Here is a 16,260-nt window from a genome sequence, read left to right on the forward strand (position 1 = left end):
TGATCATACTTATCAATTAACTGTTTAAAAGAGAGGCATTTGAGAAATAAGTCAGAGAAAGATAAATACTGTGTGAACTCACTTATATATGGAATCTAAAAAAGGCCAAACTCGTAGAAACAGAGTTGAATGATGATTGCTGGGGGCTGAGGGATGGGAGAAATGGGGGAATATTGGTCAAAGAGTACAAACTTCCACTTATAAAATGAATAAGTTCTGGGATCTAATATACAAGATGGTGACTATAGTTAATAGTACTGTATTGTATACTTGAAAATTGCTAAAAGAGTAGGTTTTCAGTGTTCTCACACAAAAATTCTAATTTTGTGAGATGATGGATGTCTTAAGTAATCTTATTGTGGTAATCATATTGCAATATACACATGTATGAAATCATCACATCATATAACTTAAACTTACACAATGTCATATGTCAATTATATCTTCATAAAGCTGGAAGAAAAAGGAGATGTACTTTAAATATAAAAGCATAGATATGTTGGAAGTAAAAAAAAAATAGAAAAATATAAACCATGTAAACAGTATGGAAAAAGCTGACATGGCTATATTAATGTCAAAGAAAGTAGACTTTAAGGAGTGTTAACAAGATAAAGAGGGATATGTTGTTATGATAAAAGTCAATTCATCAAAATGATTGAAAAATTCGAAATGTGCTAATAACAGAACTTTAAAATACATGAAGAAAAACTAACAGAATTAAAGAGAAAAACAAATCCCAATAAGAGTTAGGGGTTTAATTCCCCTTTCTTAGTATTGACAGAGCAAGTAGATAAAAATCAACAAGGATATTTATGATGTGAATGCTGCCATCAATCACCTTCACCTAACTGACATTTATAGAACACTATTCTCAACAACTGCAGAATGTACATTATTTTCAAGTGTGGATAGAGCACTCACTAAGATAGACCATATGCTGGGCCATAAACATCTCGGTAAATTTTAAATAATACAGAGTATGTTTTCCTACCACAGCAGAATTAAACTGGAAGTTAATAACAGAAAGATCTCTGGGTATTTGGAGTATTTGGAAAGTAAACAATGCACCCCTAAATAACCCATAGTTAAAAGAACAAATCATATGGGAAATTGGAAAATATTTTTGGTTGAATGAAAATGAAAGCATCGTATCAGAATCTGTGGGATGCAGCGAAAGCAGTGTTTAGAGGGAAAGTTGTAGCTTTAGATACTTATATTTAAAATGAAGAAGGATTTAAAATCTGTTATCTAAGTTTTCACAGGAATGAGAAAAAAAAAGAACTAATTAAACGTAAGGTTGAAGGAGGGAAATAACAAAGAAGAAATCAGTGAAATAGAAAACAAACAATAGAGATATTTAACAATGTCAAAAGTTGATTCTTTGAAAAGATCAATAAAATTGATAATCTTCTAGCAAGACTAACAAAAAAAGGAAAGCGAAATTTTCCAATATCATTACAGATCATACAGATATTAAAAGGTCAGTAAAGGAATATTATGAATAGCTTTATGCCAGTAAATTTGATAGCTTAGATTAAATGGGCACTTTCTTGAAAAATACAACTTACTAAAACTGAGACAAGAATATAAATTTTCAATAGCCGTATATCTGATGAAAATATTGAATATTTAATTGAAAACCTTTCCTTGATGTTCTACAGGCCCAGGTTATTTTACCGATAATTCTCTCAAGTATGTAAGGTTGAAACAATACCAGTCTTAACATAGATTTTTTTTCAGAAAATAGAGGAGAAAGGAGCACTTCCCAGTTCTTTATGCGGCAAGCCTATCCCTTATACACAATCTGACAAAGACATTTAACGAAAACATTAGAGACCAATATCCCTTTGGGAGCATAGGTATAAAATCTTCAACAAAACAGTAGCAAACTGAAATTTGCACTATATAAAAAGAATAATAGGGGCACCTGGCTGGCCCAGTGTGCAACTCTTGATCTCAGGATTGTGAGTTCAAGCCCATGTTGGGTATAGAGATTACTAAAAAAAATAAACTTAAAAAAAAAAAAGAATAATACATCATAAGCAAATAGGGTTAATTCCAGGAATGCAAGGGTGATTTAACATTTGAAAATAATTTTAATTTGCCATATTAACAGAATAAAGGAGAAAAAACACGATTATCTAAAAACGTTTATCAGTAGATACAGAAAAAACCATTTGATAAAACTCACTTATTCATGTTTTTTTTTTTTTTTTAAAGGGCAGAACAAAACAGTACGCACGACTGAGGCAAAGTCCTGAACTATGCCCTTCGTTTCTTTTGGCAGGAATTACACCTATCACAGACATGCTAGCTGCCCAGAAGGCCCCATGCAATCTCTAGGACAAAGTTAATTAATTGCTCTATGATTGTGTGCATTTGCTCTTTGTTAGGAAACTAGCATTCCAGCTTATCTCAACTACCAGACACAATTGTTATTTTCTGTAGCAAATCTATAATCTTATTATTAAAATGTCATCTTAGTTTTCTATCTGTCATGGCAGTCTGTCATACAAATCTCCCACCTGTTTTGTTCTCTTTTTATCTTATCGTAGCTACTATTTATGCGTCACTCCCAGATTTCCATATAGGGTTTCCATATAGATACATTATTTTCTTTACATATCCTACCACTGCTCCCTCTGCTCTTGTCAGAGATCTTTTCACACACGATGAACCTTTTTACTGTTGAACTTTACGTTCAAACATCCTGATTTAGGACATTAAATCCTTCTGGTTGACACCGAGGAATCAGTCATTCATTGGGTTTGCCATGCCTTGGCCGTTATTCTCTGGTTCATCTTAAATAGAAATTACCAGAAGATTCCATATATACATTTTCCTTTCAAGTATAGTGGCTCTAGTTTCTACAAATGGCAAGTGTGTGGGTTTTTTTTTTTTTTTAAGATTTAATTAAAAAAATTTTTTAGAGAGAGAGTGCCCATGAGCGGGGAGAGGGAGAAGGGGAGAGGGAGACAGAGAGAGAGAGAATCTTAAGCAGGTCCCACTGTGGAGCCCGACGCAGTGTTGATCCCATGACTCTGGATCATGACCTGAACTGAAATCAAGAGTCAGCTGCTGAACCAACTGAGCCACCCAGGCACCCCAAGTGTTAGTTTTTGTTATTTGCTTGTATAAAGCTGCTGGTTCCTGTTTTCCATGGTGCTTGGATAGTGGTGCTCTTTGAGAGAACCTAAATCACCCATCCTAAGAATGGTCTCAGCTATGTTTAACTCCAGTTGGACAGTTTTTCTTTCCTAGTTTTCTTCCTCAGAATCTTTCGTTTTCAGAATTGCTTTCCTGATTCTTCCTTCTAAAATATCAAGAGTATTTTATAAAGTAGGCTGAAGGGTAGAGAAACTCTTCATGTCTTTTTAAACCTTTTTCTTTGGCGCAGAACTAGCTTGCCCTAGAAACAGATAAGGGAAAGAAACAAGATGCCTACCTTGCAGATCTTTGTAACATTTATCCTCACAGTTTGGAACACTGGGTTACATTTTCTTGGCGTTCCCTGGAAACAGCCCTACAAACTGCCTGTCTTCACATGTTTGTGCTTATCTGTGGCCTCACCCTAAAGTTTCATTTTATAGTGTCACCTTCATCTGCACTTCTGCAACTGCTAAGGGATGTTTTATCTGGGCATTTATTACACACACAACCTAGTGGGGTTGTGAATTTTAATGTATCACTAAGCTGCTTAGCTCAGACATGTCCAATGTATTTACTCATGTGTCAGCACCCATAAATTTCCACCCATAATTGAGATTCATGCATGATTTAAGAAATGTGTACCTGAAAGAGTACTTAAGGAACTCTTAGGTCAACCCATCTGAAAATATTTCTTTAATGGAAATATCCTCAAACTTGATAGGCCCTGAACTAGTAATTTTGGGACCTTCCTCCACCAGTGCAATTTTGTCAAAAAGACAAAATTGATGTAGAGACATATAAGCGAATTTTTACAAAATATTTTTTGGCCTCTACTTCATTTTAGATGAGAAGTGTTTGGTTTAAACCCTGAAGGGGACTGAAGGGCCCTTCCATGATTGGCAGAAAGTCAGATATATATCCTGTCCATCTGCTGAGGTTGCTGCCTTCCAGCTTGGGACCAGTTTGAAATAAGCAAATGTAATGTAAATTGTAAGACAGTTTATAATAGTAGATTCCTTTCCTACCTTCATTACTCTGATCATTCCATCTAAGTCAGAACAGGTTTTTCATTTTTTCCTAGGAGTCCAACATTCCACAGCTTGTTTAACCAAAGTATATGTTGTGAGTCAGTGCTCTTGTCATCAGAAGAGCAGTAGGTAGAAGGAGGTTGAAGGAGGACGGGTTGGCCCTGACTGTGTTACTCAGCCTCGTGGGGGATGCCATGATCAAGATGGGTTCTACTTTTCCTCCTCATCTGTTGCTAGTTCTCTGAGTAGTCACCTGGCAGTGACTGTTGACCTTCTGTCCAAAATGAACTCTGGTGACATAAACCAGAAGGGGAAATGCTGTTTCCTTAGCTTCTCTCATTTCCTTCCTGAAAGGAAGAACTTCATTTTCTGACACCTCTGATCCTTTCACACAAAGCAAAGAGACTATTCTTTTTATCCCTGTATTTTTAAGAATAAGACAACTGCACAATTGTCTTTTTTCTTTTTTTAATTTGAGAGAGAGCACACGAGTGGGGGAGAGGGGCAGAGAGAGAGAGAGAATCTTTTTTTTTCTTTTTTTTTAATTTTTTTTTTTTAACGTTTATTTATTTTTGAGACATAGAAAGAGCATGAGTGGAGGAGGGACAGAGAGAGAGGGAGACACAGAATCAGAAGCAGGCTCCAGGCTCTGAGCCATCAGCCCAGAGCCCGACGCGGGGCTCGAACTCACGGACCGCGAGATCGTGACCTGAGCTGAAGTCGGACGCTTAACCGACTGAGCCACCCAGGCGCCCCTTGAGAGAGAGAATCTTAAGCAGACTCCATACTCAGCATGGAGCCCAACACAGGGCTCGATCCCACAACCCTGCGATCATGACCTGAGCCAAAATCAAGAGTTGGACACTCAACCCACTGAGCCATCCAGGTGCCCTCCACAATTGCTTTTTGAAATTAAATATTATTTCTCATTGCGCTATTAAAATTTTTAAAATGGATTTCCATTCCCAAAAGGTAATATTTTTGAGAAAGTCAGTTTCAAGACATAAAGAAATTCTCACATGCTCATGAAAGCATATTCCTTTGAAGGAACCTATACTGGAGAGTCCCCACAAAGAGGCCCCCTTCCCCAGCTTTTGTCAGGTAGGCAAAGATGTACCTGCTCCAGGGCTCCCCCCTTGCAGGACCAAACAAGAAACACGAAAGGAGAAACAGCAGTCCTTCGTTTAGGAAACCTCTTCAGAAATCCCAGAGTTTAGACTTACACTATGAATTGGGAAATGAAAGTGTCACTAGTGCTTTCTGAAAGAATAAATTTTCAAAACTCTCCTACATTGTATCCTACTTTCCTAATGGTAAAACAGATGGCTCAGAATTTTGAAACAAGAATTTAGAGTCTGGGTCCCACGCATGAGATCCATCAAAAGTGAGGCTATTTTTTTAGTGGAGTAATCCAGGCATCAATGATTTTATTCCTATTTTTTAAAGGTTTCAAAATTTGCATCCCTAGCTCTCCTCTCTCATCTGGATTTAGAATGGTAGATTTAGGAAACCAATTTTATACTTTTGTGTATTCTTTGTCCCCATTTTTTTTCATGCACATTTCTCAGAAATCCTGAAAATTCCTTTGGGCACGTATCCGTCAGGGGCCTAGCAAAATATGGAAGGCACGCCGAAGGTGGATCATTTGAGGAGGTTCTTCTTCGAATGGAATGGACAGGTGTGGGGAAAATAACAACCCCAGGCTTGCAGAAGAGCCACCTCAGGCCTGAAGGGGCAGGGAACCGGGAGCCAACTGATAGCCCAGCAGGGAAGGAGCCCCGGGGAATAAACACCCCGACTTCTCTGTCCTTCTACCGTCAGCTCTTCTGCTATGCCACCCGTTGGCTCAACCCAACTGGAAGCCAGAGGCAAGGGAGCACCTTGCTGCGGTTCTTGTGGGTCAGCTCTGAGGAGCACAGCACAGGGTGCGGGGTGGAGGAAGGTGGAGGACAGGCCCAGGAGGGAAATGGCAGACCCTCAGCACACGCTTATTGTTCAGTACATGCTCAAGATTCAGGTACACGCTCAATCTGTACCAGGCTCAGCTCTTTCCTCAAAAGGCTGGTTTGGAAATTACTTATTAAGCTGTGTGATATCGGTATCAGGGTAAAAGTTTATAGTTTGTGATCTCAGGATTATTTTTCAGTAATACGTTCAGACTTGTAGATATGTTACTTATTAAAAATTACCAAAGTTCCCCAAGGCTTCTCTCCCTTCTATGACATACGTTTTAAAAACTCTTTTTTACTGTGGTAAATGTATATATAACCTAAGATTTACCATTTTAAACATTAAAACAATTTTTTTAAGTTTATTTATTTTGAGCGGGGGGGAAGGGGCAGAGAGGGAGAGAGAGAAAATCCCACACAGGCTCTGCACTGGCAGCGCGGGGCTCAAACCCACGAACCATGAGATCACGACCTGAGCTGAAATCAAGAGTTGGATGCTTAACTGACTAAGCCACCCAGGCGCCCCCCATTTTGACCACTTTTAAGCGTACAGTTCTGTGGCATGAAGTACATTGACACTGTTGTGCAGCCATCATCACCGTCTGCCTCCAGAACTCCTTCATCTTCCCCGGCTGAAACCCCATACCCATTTCCCCTCACCCCAGTCCCTGGGAGCCTCCATTCCACTTTCTGTTTCTTTGAGTTTGTTCTTGAATGATCATACAAATGAAATCGCACAGTATTTGCCTTTTTGTTTGTGAGCTAGCATGATGTCTTCAAGTTTCATCCATGTTGAAGCACGTGCCAGATTGTCCTTCCTTTTTAAGGCTGAATGATGTTCCGTTGTATGTCTGCACCACAGTTGTTTTCTTTTTATCCCAAGTTTTTATTTACATTTGGGCTTGTTAACATACAGTGCAATATTAGTTTCAGGTGTAGAACTGAGTGATTTATCACTTACATAGGACACCAGGTGCCCGTTACAAGTGCCCTCCTGAATACCCGTTACCCATTTAACTCATCCCCTCACCCACTTCTCCCCCCCAGTAATCATCACTTTGCTCTCTATAGTTAAGAGTCTGTTTCTTGGTTTGCTTCCTTTTTTTTCTCCCCATGTTTATTTTTGTTTCTTAAATTCCACATATGAACAAAATCATATGATATTTGTCCCTCTCTGAGTGACTTCACTTAGCATAATACTTTCTAGTTCTATCCATGTCATGGCAAATGGCAAGATTTCGTTCTTTTTTATGGCTGAGTAATAATTCTGTTTTGTGTGTGTGTGTGTGTACGTGTGTGTACATATATATATATATATATATATATATACATATATATATATATATATATATATAACATCTTCTTTATCCATTGGTTGATGGACATTTGGGTTCCTTCCATAATTTGTCTGTTGTTGATACTATAAACATTGGGGTGCATGTAGTCCTTCAAATTAGTATTTTGGTATCCTTTGGGTAAATACCTGGTAGTGCCATTGCTGGATTGTAGGGTAGTTGTATTCTTAACTTTCTGAGGAAGCTCCATACTGTTTTCCAGAGTGGTTGCACCAGTTTGCATTCCACTAAATGTAAGAAGGTATGCTACATTTTGTTTATTCATCTGTGGATGGATAGTGGTTGTGTGTTACACATTTTATTTTATTTTTAAAAGTTTATTTATTTTGAGAGAGAGGGAGAGAGAGAGATCGAGCGGGGGGAGGAGCAGAGAGAGAGGGGGAGAGAGAGAGAATCCCAAGCAGGCTCCACACTGTCAGCAAGGAGCCTGATGCAGGGTTTGAATTCACCAACCATGAGATCATGACCTGAGCCAAAATCAAGAGCCAGTTGCCTAACAACTGAGCCACCCAGGTGCCCCGTGATATACATCTTACTTTATGATCTTTTTAATTTTTATTTATTTTGAAAGAGAAAAGACACATGTACAAGCGGGGGAGGGGCAGAGGGAGAGAAAAGAGAGAATCCCAAGCAAGCTCCATACTATCAGCACAGAGCCCAATGTGGGGCTCAAACTCATGAACCATGAGATCATGACCTGATCTGAAATCAAGAGTCAGATGTTTAACCAACTGAGCCACCCAGGGGTCCCCCTGTGATCTACATTTTAAAATGTGATTTATTTCTGAGTATGTTCTCATTAATACATTCACTATCATGACTGTAACCTATACATGTGCAGTGTGATGTCTCAGAAATCTACAAAGTGATATAAGAGGAAGGGCTATAGGAGCTGAGGCATGAAAGGTGGAAGTGAGCATGAGCAGGAGAGGTGGGCATCATTTGGAGAAAGTGGAGAATGGGGAGACTTTAAATATGTGCAAAGATGGGGGAACCCACCATGGAGAAAAAAGGGGCATGTAAGCAAAGGAAAAAATTCTGGACAGAAAGTGCTTTATCGGAGCAGAGAGCATTTTGATTGGTTAGGATTGCACTGAGGGCTACACAAGTGGGGTGAGGTGAGGCAAAAAAAAAAAAAAAAAAAAGTGTGCTGTGGGCAGAGAAATTTAGAAAACTGGTTTACAAAGGATTCTTAGGGGGCACCTGGGTAGCTCAGTTGGTTAAGGGTACAGCTCTTGATTTTGGCTCAGGTTATGATCTCATGGTTTGTGGGACTGAGCCCTGAGTCAGGCTCTACACTGACAGCGCTGAGCCTGCTTGGGATTCTCTCTCTCTCTCTCTCTCTCTCTCTCTCTCTCAAAAAAGAATAAAAATTTTTTAAAAATTAAAAAAAAAAAAGAATTCTTAATTGGATTGTCTCAGTCTTCAATATACTAGTATTTTATGCCCCTCCTAGAGGGAAATAGTCCATATCTTCCCCCAAGTTTACAGTGACCGTGGAGCTCTTGTATTAGAAGCTGCTTAGTGTCCTCAGAACATGTTTTGGGAAAATGGTGGGGACGAAGCTAAGCTTCTTGCGGGCAGGAACTATATCTTGAATGTTCTTTGGTACGTCATGGTAGTAAAACTGGATTAAGAGGTAGCTGCCAAGGATATCAGTCGATAGAAAGTGTTAAAATAGTGAGTCACTAAAAAAAAGTCAGTGCAGATTTAAAAACTCTCTTTCTCTGTCACTGTCTAACTGAAAGAGAGAGAAATCTCCTTCTGAGATTAATGGTCAAGTTATATGCAGGGTTTTATTTTTCCCTAGGTAGGGTAGATACTTTGGGATAGGAGTTAAACTATTTCGGACAGTAGAGGAGAGTTGAATGCTCCTGTCAGCCACCAACGGGATTAGAGAATAAATATTTAAAGAATATTGGTCAAAGGGTCATCAAAGTACAACCAAAGTTTCAGCCTGCATGGGAATTTGAGTCCGTTAGGCTTGATAAATATTTGTCCACTATGTGAATAAATTAGAGAAAACAGGAAGACCTTGTGAATTTTTAAGCAACTGAACAACATGTAAAAATCAATAGTTTAAAAGATTACGTTCATTGGAGAGAAATGAATTTTATCTTTGGCCAAGAAAAGAGGCAAACGACACTTAAAAACAACAATAAAATATGTAAGCAGGTTTGCCTGGGTGGCTCAGTCGGTTAAGCGTCTGCCTTCAGCTCATGTCATGATCTCATGATTTGTAAGTTTGATCTCCACGTCGTGCTCCATGCTGACAGCTAGGAGCCTGGAGCCTGCTTCGGATTCTGTGTCTCTCTGCCCTCCCCTGCTTGTACTCTGTTTCTCTCTCTCTCCCTCAAAAATAAACAAACATAAAAAAAAAGGTAAACAGATAATGCCCTTTAGTTAAGATATATATGCCAAAGTGCTGGAGGAAAATATCTGTGCTTTATTTTGAGACGCATCAAAAATAAAACAAAATGTTTGCAATATGTCAAAAAAATAACATGGATTGATAAATGGATAAAGAGATGTGTGATACAATAACTACAGTAAGATGTGAATGGTAGAATCTAGGTAGTGGGTGTAAAACTTTTTTAAGTTCACTGTGTAAAAATTTTTATAATAAAATGTTGGAGACCCAAAGAGAGGAAATTGGAAGTTGAGAAGATTTTGAGGGAAGAACCAGGGAGATTTCAGAGATGGGATACCTACAGTAAAAAGAACATGGGCAGTGGAATCAAACAGACCTGAATTCTGGGTCTGGCTTAGCTTTTTATTTGCTAGAGATATAGCAAATATATATATATATATACATATATATATATAATATGTAAATATAATATATCTAATATGGACATATTAGATATATTTTAATATATATATTAGATACACATTAGATGTATTGCCCAGTGGTGGCACTGGGATTTGAACCTGGGCACCCTGGCTCTGAAGCCTTGCTGTCTACCTTGCAATGCAGCAATGATTCAAGCTTCCAGTTCGGTGTCTGGCACATGGTAGATTATCATCCAGTAGCTGTTGCTATTAGTGTACCACCAACTGTAGAGGATGACGTCCTTCTAGTATTTGATCTAGAAGATTTATATGACACTATTATATGAGCTGGAAGGCCAAACTGTTTGTGGAAAGAGATGGTTAATTTAGTTTTCGATAAGTGGAAGTTGAGATTTTGATACGAATAGTCTTGTGTATTTTCTAAAATCATTTGCTTGTTAAAAATGTGAAAGTGTGTTACGTGCTGAGCACTGCTCTAGACAAGTGAGCAAAACAGACAAAAATCTCTACCCTCTTAGGGTTTTGTGTTCTACAAGAGTTTGAAGAATTAAGGACCTTTATATCTCAAATGCAGACTGACTCTCCAAAGGAAATGTCAGCGAGAGAAGAAGGTGGTGTTTTCATAGCAGACTTTCCTGATGTCCCTGACATCCTGCCGTATGGGCAGTTCTTTCCTCTGCTTTCTCTCAAGCCCAGCTGTGTTCTGATTTCCTCTGAAGTTCTTTTTACTTCCATCTGGAGTTGGTGGAACAGCTTATATAAGCTATTTATGATTAAGTTTCAAAATATCTGTCCAGGACTCTAAAACGGCCCAGACAGGAACAATAGTAGTTGCTTTTCATGGGGTTTACAGAGCAGAGAAGACGGAGATGAAATTCATGATATTCCATGTAACCCAGAGGGCACCAAGATCTCCTTTCCGGTCTCACACATGAATCCTGTACTTTAGCTGGGCTCTGGCTCCAGCACCCTTCCAGGGTGTGTATTCCTCAGCAATTACGCACTCATTCCAACAGGGCAGGAGGTCAGTCAGTAACAGTATTCGTTGAGCCAGACCCTCCTCTGCTTCTGAGTCATTTTCTGGTACAGCAAAAAGGTTGTCAGGGAGAAGCTTTAACTCTTTCAGATCACAAAGTTTACTCCTCAGCTAACAGGGTCTGTCTCTTAACATCCTACAGAGTGTATGCTGATTCTCTCTTTGACATTTCAGATAAGGAGGTATATATTTAGTCTGAGAGTGAGATGGAATTTGAGAAAACAAAGTAGAAGGAGAAAAATAATACCACCGTGGCCCAACCTTGGGGAGGTGTGTTGATAACGTATAGATGGCTAAGAGGTTTGCAAAATATTATGCTTGTTTAAAAAAAATATTTATGACACCGCGCTTAATGCGGAAATTTGACATCTGGCAACTTCAGCCATTTGGAAGACAGCCAGAAAATAAGAAAGGGGCATCAGAGCACATAAAAAGTAACTGTTGAAAAACTCTAGCTAACTAATACGTGTAGTTTACCACCACGGAAGAGTTCATTAGGTTTTCCTTTAGAGCCTGTTTACATTTTATTTATCTAGGGACTTCTAATAATTTTGGCGGTGTCTGTATGGTCTTCCCTCCCCAGCAGACTATGAACAGCAATCTAGAAAGAGGATAGAAAAACTGATAGAGGAGGTACCTGATAGCAGAGGGACAGCTGACAGCAAAAGAGAAAGACCCAAAAGTTGTACAGTACTGGTATTATGCATCACAACACAGTATACTAATGTATGGTCTTAATGAACTTGTGTCCATCAGGCAAAGAGTAAATTATGTTCAGTGTCTTTCCTACTAGCGAAGGCAAGAGAGGTATATAATTTTTTTTAATGTTTATTTATTTTTGAGAGAGAAAGAGAGAGAGAGCGGGAGACACAGAACCTGAAGCAGGCTCCAGGCTCTGAGCAGTCAGCACAGAGCCAGACACGGGGCTTGAACTCATTATCCATGATTTCATGACCTGAGCCGAAGTCGGACACTCAACCAACTGCACCACTCAGGTGCCCCTATAATGTGTCTGTTTTTAAACATGGTCAAAGCTAAACCAAGTTTTGATGTGTTGAAATGGTAGATTCCGTAGCATTTCTGTACTTGTACACTGTGCTATACATTGTCTGGTGATATATCAGTGAGACAGATTTGAGCTTGTAGCTGATTATGGAAATAATGTTTAGTAACAACTCACATTTATCGAGCACCTCCTATACCAACCCTGTCCTAGGTGCTTTTATACTATCAGCATATGGTTAAGGTTTTAGGCAGATCTGGATTTCTGTTCCATCTCTGACTTACTGTATGACCTCAGACAGATTGCATCACCTCTCTGAGCCTGTGCCCTCTTCTGCAAAATGGAAACTAATGATATGGGATAGGATTGTTGTGGGGACCCAATGAGGGACATAGCACAGTGCATGGCATATAGTAAGTGCTCACTAAATATTAGGCATTATTATCATTATTTTTATCATCATCATCCTTCTGATGATTATTATCAAAGTATGATTATCCCCATTTTTCTGAACAGGAAACTATAGCCCAGAGAGTTTAAGTAGTTTATCCAAGGTGAAATAACTAATAAAAGTTGGAGCTGGCATTTGAACCTTGATCTCTGACTCCAGATGCCTGGTTACTTTGCATTCACATTATGCTGCCTCTTCAGCATGGGATTGTAATTCAATTTTTTTCTATACAGAGGGCAGAGGACATAGGGAATGTTACTGGCCACTTCTCTTTTCCACTGTGGACCCAAGTCATCTCATTATAGACAAAAATTCCAGTAACACAGAGATAAGCTCCTTTTACTCAACAGTACAAATTAAATATGCAATATTTAATTGTGTTGCGTGATTCATTAAAATTGTAAAGGCGCTCCACATTAATATCCTCAACTATTTATATGCATAACATGTTTGTGTACATCATTGTTTTCTTAGGTAATAAACTCAACAAAACTGTAACCATCTTTTTTTTTTTTTTTTTTTTTTTTTGGTAAATAGGCATTTAGTGCTTTTTGATGTCATCATAGTTATATGTGAAACAAAAGTTAGAAGCCTCATCTCTACCAACACCAGACAGATACTTGAGATGAATAAAGGAAAATAGGCTTGAGGCCTGGATACTCAGGAGAGCGTCAGGTGCTCTCTGTGAAACACCTGAGAGACAGGTTGCTAATCACGGCTTGTTGACAGCTGAGCACATGCCCAGTCTTTCCTCCTTTTCTGTTGTTTAAATGTGTATTGAGGAGGCTCCCTGGGCACATATGTCAAGGTGAAAGACCCCCTTAACAGTGCAAGGATACTATGCAAGCTTGGGGGATAGGTGTCTTTGAACTGAAAACACATTCTTGATTTGGTCTATTGTACTAAATCTTGTCTGGAAGTGTCATTTTTATATCGCCCTTTCTTGTTCTTTTCATGGATTTTTACGTTTCAGTACATTTTAAATCTCTGCCATTGAGGTGTGATCCCACATTCCTTTTTTGGGGGGGGGGGGCTGGGGGGTAAGTAGGAGCCTGAATCCTGGCCCTGCTGCTATGAACTTTGTGACAAATTAAGTTTTTCAACTTGCTGAGCATAGGTATCCTAATCTTTAAGATAGTTCTGGGGAACTATCTTATTTCATTATAAATGAAATGCCATATTAAAAAACCCTACTTAAAAAAAATTTTTTTTAATGTTAATTTTTATTTTTGAGAGAGAGAGACAACATGAGCGAGGGAAGGGCAGAGAGAGAGGGAGACACAGAATCTGAAGTAGGCTCAAGTCTCTGAGCTGTCAGCACAGGCTCCCCAAACCCCCTACTTTTTAAATACCGTATTTTAAAAGTACCATACTGACTGTACTTGAAAACTGTTAATTTCCTTATTGGCCCTTTCAGGCCTACTGAGACGTCTACATTTCCCAACTTGTACCTTTTCTGTCAATCACAGGTAAAGGTCACTTTTTTTTTTTTCCCCCTGACTCCAGAAGTGCCATGAGAATCAACTGAAGAATGTATGAGGAAATCATTATTTTTGTCAGACAGTACTTAAATTTCTTCAGAATATAAAGTACAAGCTTCTTATTTGCTTAGCTTTGACTTGATTCTAAGCGTCTTTATATCTTAAGCTTTATCATTGTCAAGATATTGACCTATAGTCCAATGTCTTAAATAGTTAACACTTTCCAATGTCTTTTGACTTGTCTTTCCAGGTTATAAAACATGGAGGCTGGCTCAGTGGTTCGAGCCATCTTTGACTTTTGCCCTAGTGTATCAGAAGAACTGCCGCTCTTTGTAGGAGATATTATTGAGGTGTTGGCAGTGGTGGATGAATTTTGGCTTCTAGGAAAGAAAGAAGATGTTACAGGTAAGAGGCTTATAATTCCTCAGGTACAAAATAGACCACAGGCCCTCCAATCTTTCCATATTAAAAAATAAAGGTTAAATGGGAAGCCCAAGTCAATAAACTACAGAATCCTTTTGTGTTTTTCCTGTGGTTTTTACCAGTGGGGAGAGAATGTTTGTTATCAATCCATCTATCCTTATTGGTTCCTTCCAAAGGCTGAGATGGTTCGATACCAGCTGCCCCAGGCCAATTTTCTGTTCACATCTTTACCTATCCTTCCCAGGTCTTTGTCCTTTGTGCTCAGTGCCATTGTTTACCTTCTGAAAATACGTGTTATTTCTTTATTCAGAAACCTGTTGTTTGATATTATTTTTCACTACCAGTCTTTACCTGTGATTTGTGGAACATAAGTCACTCTCCACATTTTCTCTACCTGTCTTCCTCAAACGTTTTCTACCCTTTCTTTCACTCTGTTTTTCAAGGGATCATGATGCGTCCTGTTCACTCCTTCTTAGATCCATGGTTGGCCCAAATTTATTAAAGCTACCCCTGCCCTGGGTGCAGCTACCTTCCACTTCTTATACACCTGATTTCCTTTCTTCCAGTCTTTCAAATATATGTTAGCACCAGTTTCTTTCATTAATGAGCCTAGGGAAGGGTGAAGGTTTTTACCCCACACTATGCACCTGTGTTAAATCCAGTCCTTAACTGACATAGATTTATGTAATTCTGGGCTGCAGCTTGTTATACAGACTCTGTTAACACTTAACCCACACTTGGGAGATAATAGATTATTTCGCAATAGAAATGATAGCTCAGCTAAGACAAAAATGATGAGTAAGAGTTAGAAACACAAAGAGGATAGACAGAGAGAATTGCTTATCCAGAGGCCCTTGAATGACAAAGAACATGGAGGGTCCGAGAAAAGTTCAGCCTGGCATGAGGTCTGAAAGGTTGAGGAAGGGAGAAGGTGCTGGGGAGAGGAGCTGGGGAGAGGAGCAGGAGCTAGATCGTGGAGGACAGCGTATGCCATGGTTATGGAGTTATGGAATGGGATACAATACAGGTGCTTTAAGCACTGTCAGATTTGTATTTTAGAAAGCTCAGTGCTACAGATTGAGAAATGATAGGGAAGGGCAAAACCAAGGGCAGGGAGGCAGCCTGGGAGGTTGTTGCAGTGACCCAGGTGAGACATGCTGCTGACCTGGACCGAGGTGATGGGTCTGGAGATGAGTGGATGGATACAAGAGATATTTGGAAGGTGGAATCCATTAAACTTTCTGATGCTTTCCAACTGACAGGCCCTGTCTGTCTACTACCACCTATTAAAACGCTACCCATCTTCAGACTTAAATGCAGTCTTTTTCATAAAATTTTTTGTATTCTTCCTGAACCATTTTCTACCTTCTCTAATGTCCATAGCAATCTGTGCATTTTTCTTGTGTCACTAGATTTCAGAGTGATTGTTTATGTCTGAGTTCGATTTTAAGATCTTTGAGAGCAAGACCGTCTTACTCATTTTTCCCTCTGTAGTGTGTCTTGTCTAGAGTAGCACCCGGTTAATGCTTATTGGATTGAGTTGCATTTTTTCTGCTCCGCATGAATGAAGTTTTGTGTGCTGTACTTTTTC

At 39.1% G+C, this 16,260-nt stretch overlaps 1 protein-coding gene across 2 annotated transcripts in view; it reads left to right on the top strand.

Annotated features, from left to right (window-relative positions):
* The window catches only part of DNMBP (dynamin binding protein), a 111,788-nt gene that overhangs the window by 22,710 nt on the left and 72,818 nt on the right, over positions 1 to 16,260 (top strand). For both annotated transcript variants that reach the window (XM_078434721.2, XM_078434723.2), the window contains exon 3: positions 14,497 to 14,651. In XM_078434721.2, coding sequence (XP_078290847.2) covers positions 14,507 to 14,651 — 145 coding nt within the window. In that variant the 5' untranslated portion in view covers positions 14,497 to 14,506. The remainder of the gene's footprint in view (positions 1 to 14,496; positions 14,652 to 16,260) is intronic.

Source organism: Panthera onca, chromosome D2 (assembly GCF_046562875.1).
Source record: "Panthera onca isolate mPanOnc1 chromosome D2, mPanOnc1 haplotype 2, whole genome shotgun sequence".
Classification (NCBI taxonomy): Eukaryota; Metazoa; Chordata; class Mammalia; order Carnivora; family Felidae; genus Panthera; species Panthera onca.